The 19,906-nt window shown below is 37.2% G+C and overlaps 2 protein-coding genes across 2 annotated transcripts; both read left to right on the forward strand.

Annotated features, from left to right (window-relative positions):
* Window positions 1-1,136: 1,136 nt before the first annotated feature.
* lin7c (lin-7 homolog C (C. elegans)) lies at window positions 1,137-9,419 on the forward strand. The gene is made up of 5 exons (XM_042416589.1): window positions 1,137-1,358; window positions 3,226-3,344; window positions 3,482-3,553; window positions 3,722-3,931; window positions 4,920-9,419. Exons 1-5 carry the CDS (start codon window positions 1,322-1,324, stop codon window positions 5,085-5,087), a joined length of 606 nt encoding a protein of 201 aa, XP_042272523.1. The 5' UTR covers window positions 1,137-1,321; the 3' UTR covers window positions 5,088-9,419.
* A 2,807-nt stretch (window positions 9,420-12,226) lies between these two features.
* On the forward strand, window positions 12,227-15,144 carry rplp2l (ribosomal protein, large P2, like). Its single transcript, XM_042410530.1, has 5 exons — window positions 12,227-12,333; window positions 13,491-13,614; window positions 13,725-13,773; window positions 14,451-14,546; window positions 15,027-15,144. Exons 2-5 carry the CDS (start codon window positions 13,492-13,494, stop codon window positions 15,101-15,103), a joined length of 345 nt encoding a protein of 114 aa, XP_042266464.1. The 5' UTR covers window positions 12,227-12,333; window position 13,491; the 3' UTR covers window positions 15,104-15,144.
* Window positions 15,145-19,906: the final 4,762 nt, after the last annotated feature.

Genomic DNA, 19,906 nt, shown 5'->3' on the forward strand with positions numbered 1-19,906 from the left:
TTAATGCCACATTCCCTTGAGCCATGAGCATCCATGCAGAGGCTCAGTACAGCTGTTGAATAAAGGATGCTCTAAGCCATGGAAGCTTGCTGACTGTGTGATCATTATACAGTGACATGAGAATGGGATCACAAAGCAGGCACCTTCCATCACTTTATTCCTGGATTTTGGTGAATTGGACCTCCAGTGGGCTGAACACAAGGTTCTGACACCTGAAGAAGGACCCCTGTCCACATCTCCTGTCAGCATTAAACAGAATTTACAGAACCCAGTGCCTATACTTAAAGATCCCCTCCAGACGTATTTTAAAACATATTTAAAAAAAAAACTCTGCTGTGAATAATCATTTGTGTGTTTTTTTCCACAAAAAAGTGTAATTACGCATTTAGAAATTCTTAAAATTACATCTATTCCTTCTCCCTCATCAAAAATCCAGAATCTATTCATATTTAAATAGTTTAATTCTCAAAAGCTGGACTGCTGGACACAAGATTCACTGAAAAGTCCATTCTCACTGTATGAACAATGGAGGCTTCAAGTTTCCACATCACACTTGTGTAAGTTGAATACTGGACCAGGATCAAGGTCACAAATCATGCTCGAAGTGTAGAACCCCTTTAACTTCGATCTTCAGCGAGCACAGAGAAACTTTCCACTTTCAGCAGATGAATGTGAAAACAGCCTTCTAGTGTCAAACTCTGCACATACGTCATTCTGCACAGCGAAGCTCAAACATCCAACTGAAGGAACATGAAGAAAAACACATTTTTGAGTGGAGTATTGCAGTATTATTCAACCTTTAAAGAGGGAATTAACACCAGAAAAGAAATATACAGAGGCCACAAAAGGTGTTAGAAAGAAGGATCCTCATGAATGGAGATAATTTCTGTTGCCCGCTACATTTTGATTCTGACATATTAAATTGTGATATATGTACAAAAGGAATGACATATTGCATAAACACATAATTACTTCTGCAATATTTCAGAATGTAGAATTCATTTAGGACTTATTTTGAGAAAATAATTTAAAACATTGACTGATGATACAGAATAGTTTAAAGGAGAGGCCTTCAATGTTTGCTCACGCACATCCAGAAACTACTGAAAATAACAAGGTGAATTCGTTTTTTTTTCAGTTTTCGAGGATTCCCTGAACGCACCATGACACTGGCAGCTAGCCTAGCCGGCTAACTTGGCTAATCTGATTTATCGTCTCGGTTAAGCGCACGTAACGTTAGCTAGGATTACCAACTTTAGTTTTCCATATCTGGCGTTTAACGCAATATCTATCTGACACCAAATAGACTCTCATTTCAAGGATGGCATCGCTTGGGGAGCCTGTGCGGTTGGAGAGAGGTAAAGTTAATTGGCTAGCTAGCGTTAGCTTCGAAATATTTGTTGTGATACAATAACCTAGCTTAACGTTAGCTAATACAGCTGGTGATTGCTGCTTTTGACTGCATATATCTTCGTTCAGTCACCAAATGTTGCGTTAACAATGCCTTACAGATGGCAAATGTGTACAGTTTTCATTCATTGTATCTATTTTCGGTAGTGAGGAAGGCAGTAATAGTTTGTACGGTAACAATGTTTTAGTTTGAGCTAATTGAAGCTAACAGTGATCAGCTGTGATAGCTTGTTTGTTAAAGGTTCCACGTACGTTAACATTAAGAAATGTGGCCTCATTAAGTTGTAATCTCTAGTTTCATCTTGACTGGCAGCAAGGATGGGCAGGTGGGATTTAAACATTTTGTAACAAAAGACTTATTTTCAACCCCAAGTCTTGCAAATATCTAAAACTGCTGAGATTAGCTTTAACAGATAGCAGCTGCTGGATGGACAGCAGAGAAAACCCCAGATGGCTTTAAACAGAAGTCCACACATGTAACGTTACTCTCTGTTATAAAGCATACTTTAATGTATGTGGAGAAGAATTACCACGTTGCTTGATGCAATGAAATGCTTAAGTAGTGTTCAGAAACGTTAGTCGAGTTTGAATGAATTTACAGTATCGTTAGCAAAGCCGGAGATCGAGACAATAATAATAAGTTTTTTGTCATAACCATGTTAGTAAGAAAGAAGAATCTCAAAATACGAACATATTTACACCTTTACTAACAGAATATTGGAGCAAAAAGGTCTCACACTTGTTTTTGTGCTTGTAAACGCAATTCTGTACGGTTATTATTGTTATTTACACTTAAACTGCAATGATTAAGCAATCAGTTGTCAACTATTAAATTAATCGCCACTGTTTAGGTAATCGATTAATCACTTTGATTCTCTTTTTTTAAGAAGAAGAAAATGTCCAAAATCTCTGTTTCCAGCTTCTCAAATGTGAATATTTTCTGGTTTCTTTAGTCCTCAATGATAGAAAACTAAATATTTTTGGGTTGTGGTCAAAGCAAGACATTTGAAGGTGTCACCTTGAGCTTTAGGAAATAGTGATCAATGTTTTTCACCATTGTCTGACCTTTTCCTAGATCAACTAATCAATGAATCAATTAAATAATAGACAGATTAATCAATAGTGAAAATAATCATTAGTTGCAGCCCTAATTTAGACAGAGAAAAGGATAATGTTTGTTCCAGGTACTAAGTGGTGACAGTGGAATTTATTCATTTGTTTAAAAAAAAAAAAAAAAAAGCAGTAAATTGTCTGATAACATTGAAAGTTACTGAATACGTACAGTTTAACACATGGCACTATATTTACTCTTCTGTAGCGACATGTTTTATTGTGTTTATGGAAGATCAACAAGGCTGTTAACAAACAACAAATTTCCATACTTAGACAAAATGTTTATAATAAGAATAAATCTAGTGCACTTCGTTATAAATCTAATCTCACAAATGAAGAAATAGTCCCATGCTCAGGTTTTCTCATGGCTAAACTACCCATGGAGATATTTATTATGTTTTGTATTATTATTTTTTTTTTGGCTTTTAATCAGAGTAAATGAGCAATTTTAGATATTAATTTAGACTTTGGTTAATTGCCAGACATTTAAGATTTTGTAGTTTATATTTGGTTAAATTATATCAAAAGATTAAATGGATAATCACTAGACTTTTCCCACTTTTTCACTCAAAAGCAATTGCATCCCTGTGTCTTACATTTGTGTGGATTAAACTGGACCTCCAGATGCCTTTTGTGAATGTCTCCGTTTGCAGATACCAGTTTTAACCTTGATGGTGGTGCATGTGTTCTTATGGTTGACAGATATTAACCGTGCAATTGAACTGCTCGATAAGCTTCAGAGGACGGGGGAAGTGCCTCCTCAGAAGCTGCAGGCGCTGCAGAGGGTCTTACAGAGTGAATTCTGTAATGCTGTCAGAGAAGTGAGTTTATTAGTGTTAAAACACTGAATTGTTAGATGGCATTACTTCACTTTTTCCGTCTAGTGTTACACACAGACTTTGGTTTGATTACTTGTAGCTGAGATGTGACAAAATATTGACAGAAATCATGTCTTCAGGTTTATGAGCATGTGTATGAAACAGTGGACATCAACAGCAGTCCTGAGGTCAGAGCCAACGCCACAGCCAAGGTAGACCCAAATCAAATCCCATTTATGTGATTCACACACCTCTTTTTGTGTGTTTTTAATTCAGATCATTTGTTTCTTAAAACTCTGTCAGCTGAACACTTCACATTTTAGTAAACACAGTATATTGTTAAAGCATTAACAACATTAACACAACTGATTAATTTATAGGCTACTGTGGCAGCTTTTGCGGCAAGTGAGGGACACTCGCATCCACGTGTCGTGGAACTGCCCAAGACAGAAGAAGGTTTGGGTTTCAATATAATGGGCGGAAAGGAGCAAAACTCGCCTATTTACATCTCACGGATCATCCCAGGAGGCATCGCTGACCGACACGGGGGCCTGAAGAGAGGCGATCAGCTGCTCTCCGTTAACGGGGTGGTATGTTCAATTAACACTCGTCATTTACTACAGGAATTTGACATTTAATGCTTTAGCGTGGCATACAATTCAGTCTAATGACATGCATTTTAATATCTGATTAATATATGAGAGCAGAACAGACACTTTTGATGGCTCAGCTACATTATCTCTTTTGAGAAATTGGTTTTGCAGCCAGATGTTAAAATGGACATAAACAGTCGCAGTTTAGATTTCCATGCACAAGTAACGTGTGTGTGATGTAGAAATATTTTTTTCTGTTGAGGTTGCTAAATATATATGCACTGACATTTGATTAACCTAAAGATTTGTCTCCTATTCAAGGGGAACTTTGCCTGTTTTCACCATGAATCCTGTCATTTTAATGCCCAGACAAAATCTGCACTGACGCACCAAAACTCACCACTGCTTCTTTAGCAAAGAGCCGGGTTGAGCTACAGCCTGTAACTTCAATTTTCAGTGTGCTCACCTAGAAAAGATACACATTTTCATCATCTTGTTAGCTCACTGTATTAGTTGAAGCTGATAAACAATGGCCTTTTACCAATTAGCAGATTCTCAACTCCAGCTATCAGAGAAACTACATCTTAAGGCTTGTCCAAGTTGTTTACAACGTTCAGCAGCGATAATTGTTGCTACTTGCTTCCCTCTAGGTAGTTGTAAAATTCAAGATCAGCCAGAAGACAATCATCCAGTCGACTTTGTTTATTGCTCTGTTTACTCTCTCATTAAAAGTTCCAAATTACACACTTTTATATGATACGTTGAACCAGGCTGCCAAATCGTAGGCTGCAGCTACGATCACACTGATACTTGTAAAATAATGACGTCATTGTTTCTTCCAAAGCCTTTTGATCTTGAGCTTAGCACTTGCTCACAGTATATTGCTCTTTGATTACAACCCTATAAAAACTGTAGCCTTTGCTACAGCGCTGGTGCCTCTTTGTGATAAAATCTTAATGTACATTTTGTTTTTCTGTGTTTCCAGAGTGTGGAAGGTGAGCACCACGAGAAAGCTGTGGAACTCCTTAAAGCAGCTCAGGGCACAGTGAAGCTGGTAGTAAGGTACACCCCCAAAGTCCTAGAGGAAATGGAGTCCCGCTTTGAGAAAATGAGGTCGGCGAAGCGCCGGCAACAGAACAACTATCCCCAGTAGGATTTCCCCATGTTGATGCCCAGCTCCCATGTCTCTCCTCTTCTAGCCTTCCGGCCATCTGTTCTGGTCTCTTTCTTATCTTCCTGCCCGAAAAGCATAACAAATATACCCGAGTTTAGTTTTAGTTTATACTCACACTTACTGTATATTGTGCTTCTACCGTTTTCTGTAGCATTTTTAATATTCACTACTGTTACTGTACTGGACACTACAACTCCAGGAGAATACTAGAATAATTATGATTGTCACTGTAGGTGGTCACTCACACCTTGTGCATTATTTTTGAATTGACAATTTGAATGCAACTTTTGAGATCAACTTCAGAACTCCTTTGACTGGAAAGGTAGTGTTTTTAATTCTTTTATCACAGCCACTACCAAGTGCCTCAGGGCAAACATGTTTATCTCATGTACTGTGTTCACGGTTCTACTTTTTTTTTTTTTTCTCTTTGATCGTTTAAAGTCAAAAGTAAGATTGGTTATTAAATGCTTGTGGCAGGAATCACTACACACTTTGCAGCTGTTATTTTCAAAGATCATTTGATTTGTTAAACATCCTGTAAAACGTGATTGTGCAAACTAAAAAAAAGATGCAGTTTTTTTTTTTATCGCCACTCCACAGATATTTCTGTCATAGGGAAGCTTTGGAGGAGTTTATGACAGTTTGACTTAATCAGAAATAGTTGTATATTTGATTAAAATAAGGGAAACCACTGGAAGGACATTCCTGAACAAAAGGGACGGATTATCTGTAAGGTTTTTGTTGGGCTTACCCTCGTTAGTTTTCTTAATGTCATGCCATGTTATAAAAAGCTCAGCGTGCACTGTGGGGTTTGTGAACTCTAGCAGGTTCTGTAAGTGGCGTAATGGGGGCTCAGCAGTGCATGATCTAAATTCTTGCTGCTACAGAGACTCTCATTTTCACTTTCATCATCAGCCTTTATAAACACAAACCCTGCAGTCAGCGTGACATGAGATGAAACCTGTCCAGCTACTGATTCATTTGTCTTGACGGAACGCCAGCTGCAAAACTCGATGAGAAATCAGTTACACAACACATCTTTTCATCTTTGATAATATCCGCTCGTTAGCATTGTTAGCATCATTTAGTGACAGTTTGAAGTGAAAAATAAGACGTTCATTATATCAAGCGATCGCTTTAAGTCACATAATGCCTAATGTGAGCACAGGTGTTGATCTCACACATGCTGTATGTGGTCACTGCTTATTCATCAAGGCTTCACACAGTGTTTAGTGGCTTATGCTGTAAATGTATTGCATTGGCATATCATTCGTTTTTATTTTCTGTGCATTTTTAACATTTTCTTACTTAGAGTCTTGCAGAACAAAGAGTGTGTGTTAAATGAAACATTTACTACATTTGAACTTTTCTATCCTGGCACCATTGACATCTTTAACAGACTTGAGGTTAATCTTACAGATAAAACCAGTGATGAACTGAAAAATATGTTAAAATTTAAATTACCACTTACTTTTATTATATTATGGTTGTATTCCATTGAAAGACTAGATTAAGCCCACAGATTTCAATAGATTAGAAAAGCAATAAATTGAGATGTTTTGTAACGTGTCACTACAGATTTATCACCCTGCTTACAAATTGTTGGCATTTTTCAGTCGTCTTTGCTTCATTAAAACCAACTATTTAGTGGCACCCATGTACTCTGTATGTAATATAACAAACTGCACATGATGTAAAAAGGAGCGATAAAGACAAACATTTTATCACTAAATACTGCCAAACAGCTATGTTGGTCTAATCGGCGGTTTGAAGCATCAAAATGGTGTCAATAACCCCGACACACAGTACTGTATATGTAGGCTTCACTCCTATGTCCACAAAAACACCTATGAAGAAAGTTTTTTATAGTTTTTAAGTGTTTGTGCATGTTTAGCTGTCTTATTGATATTTCTTACATCATGAGAAAACTCTCCTGGAATATTAATGGCTAAAAGAACAACAATTCTGATCTTTTTTTCATTAAGAAGTCCCGATCCTGTCATTATGCTTACATACAATATGTAAATCAAACAAGTCCACAAGTCATGGGTTTCTGTAAATTACGTTAATCAATATAAAATAACAAAAGAGTATTTAGAAACCTCGCTTTGCTTTCCCAGTAAAGAGGAAAAAATAGGTTTTGACTACAAAATATCCCTGTAAACAGTAGAACGTGTGAACAAGGTTTTAGCTGTGTAAGCCATACTATTGTCCAGTCTCAGGATTGGTACATCACATAATTGAGACAGGAGTTCGGTAGTGATTCATTAACTGATGTTGAAATTCAGTGGATGGTGGATAAAGTAACAGAAACACACAACAGAATATGAAAGCAGCACCACTTTATCTTCGGCGCAGCTTCAGTCTTTCCTGCAAGTCCTGAACTATTTGTCCTCTAATGTTGAACCAGTCTGCAAATATTATTTGCATTTTGTGGATATTCAGTCAGGTGTGTCAGTTTGCAGGTGGCACATAACTGTTATTATTATATGTTGCTCCATAATTACTAATTACTGCTTTTGTGATGTAGGTACTCTAGAGTTATTCTTCACCTCTGTTGGTGTTTTTGCCATTTTATCCACCACTTCTAAGTCGCTCCAGCTAATTCAAGTATCAATACTTTAGTTGAAAAAATGTGATATTGTGTGCATCTAACTGTAACCTTTCAGAGACAATTGGCTTTAACCATTTGGCCACCGCTAAATGCATCACTCTAAAATGTTTTATAAAGTCCCGAATTGGTCACTAGGTACTGAGAATATCAGGTCAAAATGTGGAAATGAATGGCTTTTTTCATATTAAGAAAATGAGTATCAATTGATGATGAAATTGCAATTTTCTCAATGTAAAATTGGAGCAAACAAATCACTCCTTGGCATGTTGTTTTTTATTTGTAATAGTCTCTACATGTATCCATTATCACCCTTCATGTCAACTCAAAACTCTGTTTTAACTGTAAGGTACAACGGCCATATTATCTTTATTTATTGCAAGAAAATTATGATACACGATGATGCTTGATGCTCGATGCTCCATGTTATCCATGACTTCCTATGAAAAATGCAGAATTTTAGGAAAAAGTATGATAATAAAACACACACGGTACTGCAAAAACTGAATGCAAATCGATAATCTATGCAAAGTCATTTAAAACGTTTGGAAATTTCCTGACATGGTGCAAAATCTTCATCATTTTACTGTAGAATGTCAATTGAGAACGACTTCTCCGAGGCTATGTGGAGAAACATCGAATGTAATTCGACAATTTTTGGAAACGTCGCACTTAAGACACATTGGATTTACGTAACGTTGCGAGACAGTTACAATGTTTTGATATTTCAACATTCACATATTGATCACTGTCAACTTGTTGCAGTGAGAATTTCCCTGTGATAACAGCCTTGCCATTTAATTAATGATTGTCAGGATGCATGTGGAACAATAGGCTTATGTGAGATGTGGTTAGTAATAGACCATTCATAGGCTACTTTGAGCTTTTTCTTTTCCTTTTTTTTTTTATTTGAGGCAGAAAATTTAGCAGAAGTGTCAAGAGTGTACATAAAAGTCGAAATGTCTTAATATAATGTATAGTTTGTCTCTTAATTGTGTTTTATCTCAAATTAGCTGGTTAGATTCACTGCTCTCTCACACACACACACATATTGTTCATCAGGAAAAAAAATGTAATGAGACTTGTAATTGATATTGCACACTCTCCACTGAATGTCACTGACCGTCGTTTGACTTAGTTTGCAGAATTTTGTGAAGTACCCGTCAACTTTCTACCCGTTTTTCCTTGTCTATATATTGGAATGGTCAATAGAGTATTTTTTATAATAGTTTTCTTTTGATATTTTTCTCAATTTTTATAAGTGATTTTCCTAAAAAAGAAATTCCAGGAATGATTGGTACTTCCATTTTGGCTGTGTACCAGGGCCATATCAGCAAAGTCTCTCAGAAAAGCAGCACTGACGCAGGAAGGCGACTTATTGATCTTATATCTGTACGGACATTGAGGCTGAACAGATAAACTGGCCTGGATCAGCGCTCTTTTCTGACATCTGAACTGATTTTTCTTTTCTTTCTAGTACCAAGACCAAACTTTCAACCTCTGTGAAAATTTTGATAATGCTTTGAAACGTTTTAGTCAGTGCTTGTTTAGGATTATTACGTCGTAGATTGTGTTGTTGTTATTTTGTGTTCTCCGGTTTGTTATCTGATTTACTGTGTTACATTGATGTGGAATGTAAAATGTTGTGATGTAGAACTTAATAATTGGACTGGAGGCTAAATAAACAGTGCTTAAATTAATGACCTTTGAATGTCTTCTTGAGTGTCTGTCACATTTATTTTAGATGTCCGCCAGAACAACCAAAACCAATATCTTTATAAGCATGTCTCCTGTCATTAAGTTCAGATTTTATACTGAATATGTAAGATTTATCTGTTCTTTTAGCTGAATATTCATGCTGCAGGTAGGCTGCATAATAGAGTCTGTACTCTTTATGAGAACTGTCATGGTTGACACAAATGATAGATGTATCACTGTAAGTAAATTTGACATCAAGAGCACGCACACAACACACAGTAAGAGCTCTTTTTGATGTAGGGCTCAAGACTGAACGATTGAAACAGTTTGCTCTCTTGTTGATGTGGACTGCAGGAACTTCAGTAAATGTTTTCCGTCCACTTAAATGCTCGTCTCTCACTGCTGCATCTGTCTCAACTTAACTGTGAGAAAAAGCAGGAAGCGACTTCAGTGACAGGAGTGGAAACTTTGTGAAAACATCTTGGCAGCTGTAACTTAATGGATGTGACAGTTGGACTTAAACTATTTTGTAAAATGAAGTAAAATTCAATTTTTTCCCATTAAATCCACAATTTCGCAATTAGAAACCATGTATCAGGAATACATGGAGACATTACAGAAGAGGGAATGACAGAAACACCTGATATGCAGTAGTTCCCAAACTTTTTCTGGCAACCCCCCAATATAACAACATGTAAGTGTTGATTTTTACTGAAAAGACATTAAATACATGAACTGCATGTCTTTTTTCACATATTCCTCATTATTATATGCTGCTGCACAATGAAAAATGAAATGAAACTTTCCAAATTTTCACAAAAGACACAAGGCACTTGTGCTATATTAACAGTAATCTTGAGAGCAAAAGATGCTTGTTTTGGATTTGACTGATGTGTTCGCTTGATGAACGTCACCAGTTTTTCTTCCCTGTCAAATGTCTCTCCAGCTTCCTTACATGTTGTTTGTTGCTTGGCTGCTAAACATCAGAGTACTTTTATTTTATTTTTGTCCCCAAATGAATCAGTTTCATAATCTTTTTTCACAGCAGATATTTTGACTTGTCATATGACAAGACTTGATCACTTACACCTGTGTTTGAAAAGTAGAAATGTCTGCCGGGGAAAAAAAGGGTCTTTTCAACTGTAGTTTCTGCCCTTTGTCTCTGTTTGTGAATTATGTAAACTTGGGAGAGAAGGTTGGTTTGTAGACTTTGGTGTCATCTCCAAACATCTAGTTATTTATCAGGCTTGGTTGTAGTGTTTGTTTTTTAAAAAGGTTTTCACCCAGATGCATCCACACAATACTGTCGATGTTTGAGAAGAGCTCTGTAAGAGGAGCTCAGGGCTGGTTGCCTGGAACCAAACGGTGCACGTGACAGCGATTCATTAGAGCTGGTTGTTCACACTACAGCTTGAGACTGGAGCACAGCTGCTGGTTTGTCATACTGTGGATGCAATCCATTGCGGAGTTGGTTCACAAAATCAATCACACCCAGGAGCAAACGCAGCAGCAGCAGCAGCAGGAGCTGAGGATGAAGCAGGAGGCCAAACTGGATCAGGAGCCAAATCAGCAGTAGGAGCAGACAAGGAAGGAGCATTGATTCATGTTAATAAACAGAATAACACACACACACACACACACACACACACACACACAAGTGTTTAGAGAACATTTATAGTTTGTTGTAAGGCAGTAGTCTGAAAAAGTTGTCAGCACTTGCTAAGATCAAAAGATACAGGCAGCTTAAAGGTGAATTAACTGTTTTTGCAATGTCATAAAAGGAATAACCTGTAATTGAAAAAGACATAATTGTGATGTGGAGACATAACATCAACACAAACCAGTTTGACACAGTGAAGATACTGACAATTACATTTTATGTATCAAGCTCCACTCCACTACATTTCAGAGGGAAATATTATACTTTCTACTCAACTACATTTATTTGACAGCTTTAGTTATTTTTTAGATGAAGATTTGATATAATGGATAATATAACAAACTTTTAATATATAACACATTGTTAAAAATGAAACCAGTGGTTCCCAACCCTTTTTGGCTTTTGACATCTTACAAAAAGCAGTGTGTAGTCGAGGTCACATTTCAGATGAATTGTTAACAGCTCCACCAAATAGTGATTTTTCCCCTCTAAACTTCTTACATAGTTTAATTTCAATAAATGTTCAAATGATCCAATATTTCCCCAAAAATCAAAGATTAGAGAAAAAAATCCAAAAACCGCAAATAGATTTGTGTATCAGAACTTTGTTTTTTCTTCTTTCCTCTCCCATTAATCATCTTGCGACCCCTCAGATTTATCTGTTGACCCTTTGGAGGGGCCTGACTCCTAGGTTGGGAACCACTGGACTAAACTAGCTAACTGTATATAAAGTAGTTCAAACTAGCTCCACCTCCAGCAGCTACAACAGTAACATGCTGCTTACACACTGATGCTTCAATATTAATAATCTAATGATGTCATATAATGATATATCACTCAGAGGAACGAAATGAATATTTTTACTTTAATACTGTAAGTACATTTTGCTGCTAATACTTATGTACTTTTACTTAAAAGGTTTCATGCAGGACTTTTACTTGTAGGCCTAATGAAGTATTTTTACATCACTGTATTGGTACTTTTACTTAAGTAAAGGATCTGAATACTTCTTCCACCACTGTGCATAGATGACGTGTAAACAGCGTCTGTTACATGCAAGTGTGTTGAACTTATAACAGTTTAATGCAAAAGATAACGACATATTCTCCGGTGCAGCAGGTGGCGGGTTACTTGCTTTCGGTCGTTAATTAAAACCGAAGAAGAAGTGAGGTTTCTTCCGGTTTCACTCTGTGACGTATCTTCCTTTCTGTCCGTGCTAACCTCGGAGTGAACACGCGCCCGCCCGTCTAACTCAAGTGAGTGGCTTTTTATAATGTTTTAAATTGCAAAATCAGTGTGAGAATAAGCGTGGTATGCAAGGAAAGACGTAAACAACTAACTTTGGTAGATTTCAAACCTTAAAAAGCGTTATTTTAACAAAATTGAGTAGTTTTAAGCACGGCAACGTTGCTAGCGGCTAAGTTAGCTAACGGCAACGGCACTGAAGACAACCGCCACATGGTGAAGACGTAAAACCAGCTGTAATTGTCATATTTTGGAGAAAATATCAGAGAAATGTGACTGGACTTTAAAAAAAGGACTTTTAGGCTCAATATTTGCTGAGACGAAGCTGTCTGTACTGTATTAATACATGAGATGCTTACATTTTATGCTGGACCATCTCTTCATGTAACACGATCAAAAAAAAATCTGCTCTAAACCGTGTTATATAGACTGAAAATTGAGAGATAAACATGCTAATTATCAGATGCAACTACAGTTTGTAACTACGATTATAAAAGTAATTAACATGATCTACGGAGTGCTCAAACTTTAAATTACACTGTTAACAGTATTTACTGTTCATACTACAGGTAAATCCGCAAATTAGCTTTAAGAAGTGCAACATTTCGAATTTTATTACACATCTGCTAAGTAAAATGTTTATACTGCCACAAGGGATTGAAAGCCTTTCATTTAACTTTTATGTATCTCAAAGTCAGCTGTGACAAACCAAGATCTGAAAGCTTTTTGACACTCATTCACATTTCCCAGACCTTAATTTATTGGAAAAGTATTTGGGTAGATGTAAATGGAAATTTATGTAAGGGAACCTAAGAATAATTTTGACCTAGAATTGTTTTGCAAGGAAGAGAGAAGTACAGAAATGCTCTAAGCTGGTAGCAAGAAATCTTGAAGACAGTTATTTTGCTAAACGAAGTGCTAAGTAACGTTAAAGTACATTATACACATCTAGAGTCCTTTCAATCTGATAATATAAGCAAATAAAGCCTGTCTTAAATTTGCAGCAATACCATGTTTGAATTTGCTCTTTGCAGTGTTGTTGATTTATTTTCATTTAGTAGGCTAATACTTGTAACATTCATTTAGTAACTTGTTTATATTGCTGCTTTGTTTCTGGTCAGTGAATTTTTCAACTTATGAACGTAATTTTTTAAAACATTTTTCGCAGGATGCGTTACGTTGCTGCTTACCTGCTCGCTGCCCTTGGTGGCAATGAAAGCCCCGCAGCCAGCGACCTCAAGAAGATCCTGGACAGCGTAGGCATTGAGGCTGATGACACACGCATGGAGAAGGTACAAACTGCTTTTTGTTGTGCTTCATCATGGCGTTGTGGCAGCATGTCTCTACCAGCAGCTAGTTATTACTCTTGTGATATTCTCAAAGTTGATCTCTTGCTCAACAGGTCATCTCTGAGCTCAAAGGCAAGAATGTGGATGAGGTGATCGCCACAGGTGAGTGTGCCATTCATCAACGATTTCAAAGTTTTTATTGTCAGTCCAGCATATTGTACATGTAAAGAAACAAAATGAATATTACTCAGGTCCTGATGCAAAAAGATTAAAAAAAAAAAAACAACAAACTTGTTAAATGACACAAAGTCTGGTAATAAAATACTGAAAATACCAGATGATAAGAAATACTATAAATAATTAAAAATGATAAATCTTAAAGTATTTGGTGTATGAAAGGATATTTGTGTGGTGTTAAACAGCACCAAGCAGGATTTTGATATTGAAATGCACCTGAATTATTAAAATGCATCTTAACCTGGAGAAACAGAAGTGCATCCCATGACATGCAAAGGACAATGTAGAGGTGACATGAATTGATTCCTGGAGTTTGATATTGATGGTAAATTCTTGTGCAACACGGAAGTGACAAAAAGAAATTGGAAAATCATACTGAAAGCTGGACTCACCGATAATGATTTCACTGTCTAAGAACAAATACCAAATGTTATTACTCTGAGGCCAGGAGAAGAATGTAAGCTGTCAAAGTATTATAACTAAATTGTAAGATTATATTTAATGTCATCATTATACTGTTTTCTGACCTCTAACCTGTTTCTGGCTGCAGAGTGTCTGCGTAACCACTTGTGTTTTATGTGTGCCAACTTGTGTCTCCACAGGTTACAGCAAGCTGGCCAGCGTACCAGCAGGCGGTGCCGTAGCCGTTGCCAGCTCTGCGGCTGGTGGCGCTGGCGGAGCTGCAGCCCCTGCTGCAGGTGAGCATCACTGCTTAGCACCTAGTTTGTCAGCATCGATGACACTTGGCTCACAGTTCGTTTGCCTTCACCTTGGACGTTAGGATGATTACAAGCAGCCAAATCTATTAATTATCATAAGTTGTTTTTTGTGGAATTAAATGTTACAAAACTAAACAATTTAACCCTGGTTGAGGACATACTTGGCTGGTACAAGTCATAATTTGATGGAAGCTTTTAATTTTTTTTTTATTAATGGGTTAATTTAAACGCCGGGACATTTTGGAGAATAGGGTGTAATAATTACATTTTAATGAGGAAAAGTACTGTGATTTCTTGCTGCTTTAAGAAGCATTTAAATTAATATCACAATTTCTTAACATTTTAAGAAATATTTACTAATGAATGCATGAATTGTTTGTGACCTCATAACCATAGCTGTTCATCAAATGTGGTGATTATAGCAGAAAATAATAGTTTGTGGGGGTTTTTGTTTTCCAGCTGAGGAGAAGAAGGAAGAGAAGAAAGAAGAGTCTGAGGAGTCCGATGACGACATGGGATTCGGCCTGTTCGACTAAACTTCCCCAATTGATGAATAAAGTTTATAAAAAAAAATGTCTAAACTGTTTCACTTATTTTGACTGCAAAATGTTCATCCAGAAAACCTGCTGCATCATAACTTGTCGCTATTGAGGAGGTACAATATCAACTGCCCCTGAAAAAGAAGAAAATGGATGTGGTGATGAATGAATGCCCCCCCCCCCCATCTTTATCCTATTTTTTTTTTTTTAATATAAAGGTGTCATTACCTGATTGATGGTTGGTGTTTTTGTGTTGTCTTACAAATGAATCTAGCTGTATTGTGGCTACAGGACATCAGAGCAACTACCAGTCTCTTGACTGAGAATTGACTAACCATCATGTAATTGAGTCTAGTGAGCAGCAGATGGCACTGGAGGGTTTTGCACCACACAAGGGTTACAATGAGACAAAGTTGCACCATGTTGTGCACTGCCTTGTATAGTTAGACTTTGATACCCAGAACAGACTGTGTCCATGCCAATGCTGCATTCTTCACTGCTATAGTTAAAAACATCAACTTAAAGGTGGAGGTGACTTGTAAAGGTCGAACTCGCGTCAAACTAAAGATGACAGTGATGGGTCATGGATAAAAAAAAAAGTGTTTTACCATAAATAATCAGGATCAAAATCATGAGGTGCAAGTGAGCTGATCTAAAAGGTTTAACGGATATTTCATGGCCCTGTTTTAAAATAAGTTTCAGACGACTGTTGCCGTGTCAACTCTCAGTAATCCAACAAATCAATGAAATCTGAAAGTTTTTGGTGTCACTGGCAGCAATTATAGGTGTACAACATCATCACAGCCAATGAATAACACAGGGAAAAGAGTGATGATGAACAACAAACCTGCACTCACTGCCAATACCCTGCATGTCAATTATTTACACCAGAGTCATAAATAAATGAACACAAGCAGCCAATTCCCTCTATGCAGAGGAGTTGGACCAAACCAAGCTTCATGTGCATGTTTCTCAGATCGCCATATCCAGACTTAAATTTTAAACTGTTGATCCATGTGCACTGTGTGTTATGAATAACTGTACATATAGCTTCCACTCCACTGAAACTGAATATTTGTGCGATTGCTGTGCAGCTGAGTGTAATCATATTTTATTATTTATGATTACCTTTGTTATCAGTGAACCACACAGTTGCCTCAAAGATTATAGTCACATTAGTTTAAAGGGCTCCAAAGACTTGTTCCATGCAAGTAAGGGGTCAGAAATGTTCAACTTCTGAGTTGTCTTGAACGCAGCACATTTTCAGACTGCAGTAGTCTGCCATACATAGAACTACTCTCAGGAGACTGAAAATGCAGTCACTGTTATTAGTCTTTGAAGCTGTTTCTGAACAAGCTAACATGACCGTTATCTCTGGGGTGAAGAAACATGTCACCCAGTGCAGCAGAGGAATAATATATATCAGACTTTACACACGCACACAATACACCTTTCACTAGCTACATATAACACATAGGTCAATCTCTTGATTTACAAAGTGATATGTAGCACAACAAGCTAGCAAACCTGCTGTAAACAGAACCACGTTCCCACACATGCACAGTGGTATCTGCCGCACTCGGAACTACTCTCCACAACTGAAAATGTGATGCTCGATTCATTGTTGGTTTGGCTCTGCATATGAGATTTGAGATTTTATCCTTTAATCATAAAGCACTGAGCCAACAAGCAGTACCTCACTTGATTCCCATTAACTTACTCATACTCTACTAATTCACTCTTGTTCAGTACCTAGGTAGTACAGCATGAGACTGAGACCAGAACTAAAAAAACAAGCAGGACCTAAAAGTCTCAACTTGTATAAAAAGTCTCAAAAGGGTTTGAATATAGTTATGTATAGTTTTAAATTTGCTGGAAAAAAGTTTGACTTTCTGAAACTTGTGATGTTTAATGTTGTCCCCATATGGACCCAAAATGGCAAATAACTTCTGTTTATTGGTGCATCAACAAACTGGAAAATTTAGTTTTCAATCAACTGTCTTACTCTAAATATACAGAACTGATACAAAAACAAAAGCTGAAAGTTAATCTTCTCATTGGATTGACAGTGTAATGTTTTGTCAGTCAGTACATGAGAGACTGATATACATTAATATTGGAGCCGTTTGCCATTTGGATTTGTCATTTGGATCTACACCGATCCTATGGATAAAGGATTTCTTGCAGGACCAGCCTCAACATGTGGTCAACGGTTTTATATCCAAAAACATGATTTTAAACACTGGAGTTCCTCAGGGCTGTGTTCTATCCCCCATTCTATTTTCCATTTACACAAACAATATAACATGCAATAGCAATGACATCTCATTTCTTAAATACGCAGATGATATGGCCCCGGTGGCCCACTTGAAGGATGAGATCTCCCTGTCTGCATACCGCCGGCAAGTAGACTCCCTGATATCCTGGATAAAGGAGAGCTTCTTGGAGCTCAACATCTCAAAGACAAAACAGCTGTGTTGTGGGGGAAAGCAAACATCTGATTCCCCCCACCCTCTCTTTGAACGCTTGAGGCTGAATAGGCAGGCAGTGGAGATAGTAGGGGCCTTCAAGTACCTGGGCACAGAGATAGACAGCCTTCTGTCTTTCTCCCAACACACGTCTGTCATGAAGGACATTTTAACAGCTGTGTACAAATCACTCATTGAATCTATACTCATTTTCAACATCACAACCTGGTTCAACTCCATCTCTGTCAAGAATAAATCAAAGCTCTACCGAATCGTTAACAAAGCAAGTATAATAACCACAGTCCAAACTCAATTATCAGTACTCTATACCTGAACAGTTGAAAGAAAAGCCAATCTCATTACAAAGGATCCCACTCACCCCCTGCACAAGTCTTTCCAGCTACTTCTATCAAGCCGCTGCTATAAAGTCCCTCTGGCCAAAAAAAAAACCACTTACCAGAACTCCTTCATTCCCACTGCCATAGGCATTTTAAACAAACAATGACATAACAATGACTTCTCACACATGCACTATGCCACTTTTCACACACTAGTACCATATATTTTATTCTGTCTAAGTTATTTGTGCCGTGTATTTTATTTTGTTCAAGGAATAGGTTTTGTATATCTTATGTGATCTCTGTGCTGAGCCACCTCTTAGAGGATTTTCTGTCACAACAGACAGTAAAGTTTTCTGAATCTGAATCTGAATAGAAGGGACATTCTGTTTGTCCAACTCAGCATAAAAAGGGGAGCAACACCACTCCAACACATTCCTCCTTTCCCAAAACCACTGAACTTTCTTGCTGAACTTCCCATGTGCTGCTTCCTCCCTTTGTTGAACGTAACTGTCCCCGATGATCTAAATATTTGCCACTGTTTCTGTGAACTTCTGGTCCTCCTTCCTCTTTTTTTCTAACAGTATGTCCACTGTAGTAGTCAGCAGGACAATTTTAATGTGGAAAAACAGTCAAACTTGACAATTTAAAATGTAAAGGTTTCCACCTTAACCAACAACATATTTAACTTTATTTCATTTTGTATTTGTTTTACTTTTTTGTTGATTTTAGGCATATTTCAGTAGATTTTCTATTAAACAGAAAACTCTCTTCTTTTTTTTTTAATTTTGCTTTTCCTGTCACCCCTTGACTTCTCTGAGTGTTGTTGTTTTTTAATTTCAGCTATGGAACAGTTGAACTCAAATCTTTGATCTGTTATTGCTCTTGTATTTCTTTGCTTTTAAATTCTTTGTAGGAATTATTTGTTGATTTAACGTACGAATCTGAACTATATCTGCAAATCTAAAAACTTATTGTCTTTTTCTGTCATTTCCTTGCATGTTACTTCTTGAGTTTTCCTTTTAGTGATGATAATCCAGGAAGCAATTTCTCTCTTTGTTTATGCAGAGGAACATCCTGCATTTGGTGCATCTCACGTACATCTTGTCTGCCGAGTCTTCAAAGACTTTGCTGTCGATGTAACTAGCAAAAGTATTGAATTGGACTCCAATTAGCACAGGTTATAGGGTCATCTTGGTAATCAGGAGGCCTAGGTAGACCCATCTTTTTGCTCTTATTATGCCAGTTTATATGGTGCATTATTTTGTGAATATTCCCATTTTCCCAAACAGAATTACTCAACTTTGCCTGGTTGGTAATGTAGCCCTGCCAGGGAAGAAGCTAAAAGCATGAACTTTTATCTAGACAACTAATACTCTATGTCTCAATAAGCCAATTAGTCATTTCCTGGTGCATGACCATGACTATTTCTTAATCCCCAAGTTTTTATGTTTTCTAATGTTGTCACTGAAGAAGCTACAGGGCTGAGTCATACCAGTAAAAGCAGAGTCAGTGGAAGAGTTTATGTTTGTTTTTTTCAGAGGACAGAGGGCGTTGTATGCTTTACAGATTGTAAATCCCCCCAAACAATCTTGTGATTTTGGGCTATATAAATAAACTTGATTCATTTCTAACCCTCTAATGCTTCTAATCCTTAATATGCTGCCAAAATGAGTGAGTGAGGTTGGGTGCCCTAGTTAATGAGGCAGAAGTTGCAGTAGTTGTGTGTTGCAACAGAGGAGGAATAAGAGAGGAATAGGAGAACAGCAATATTCTCTGTATAAGTTGTGAAACCACACACCTTTTATTCATTAAACTTCAGTCCAATTTTGACTTATCTCTCATTCCAAAGATTCATGAAATGAAAAATTCCATTCTTTGGGATTGGTGTTAGATACATGACGATGAAGCCAAAACAGTGATCAGGGCTACGGCTCCCACTGAGGGCCCTGAGGTCGTGCATCTGTATTCCATCTGGGAATTTGGGGGATTTT

This window comes from Thunnus maccoyii, chromosome 1, assembly GCF_910596095.1.
Source record: "Thunnus maccoyii chromosome 1, fThuMac1.1, whole genome shotgun sequence".
Taxonomy (NCBI): domain Eukaryota; kingdom Metazoa; phylum Chordata; class Actinopteri; order Scombriformes; family Scombridae; genus Thunnus; species Thunnus maccoyii.

What these genes read in the sequence shown, in the direction of transcription:
- lin7c (XM_042416589.1), top strand. Translation starts at nt 1,322, where the DNA reads ATGGCATCGCTTGGGGAGCCTGTGCGGTTGGAGAGAG. An exon ending in GCCTGTGCGGTTGGAGAGAG is followed by an intron (nt 1,359 to 3,225) that starts GTAAAGTTAATT and finishes TATGGTTGACAG; the next exon opens with ATATTAACCGTGCAATTGAA. An exon ending in TGCTCTCCGTTAACGGGGTG is followed by an intron (nt 3,932 to 4,919) that starts GTATGTTCAATT and finishes CTGTGTTTCCAG; the next exon opens with AGTGTGGAAGGTGAGCACCA.
- rplp2l (XM_042410530.1), top strand. Translation starts at nt 13,492, where the DNA reads ATGCGTTACGTTGCTGCTTACCTGCTCGCTGCCCTTGGTGGCAATGAA. An exon ending in GGATGAGGTGATCGCCACAG is followed by an intron (nt 13,774 to 14,450) that starts GTGAGTGTGCCA and finishes GTGTCTCCACAG; the next exon opens with GTTACAGCAAGCTGGCCAGC. An exon ending in AGCTGCAGCCCCTGCTGCAG is followed by an intron (nt 14,547 to 15,026) that starts GTGAGCATCACT and finishes TTTGTTTTCCAG; the next exon opens with CTGAGGAGAAGAAGGAAGAG.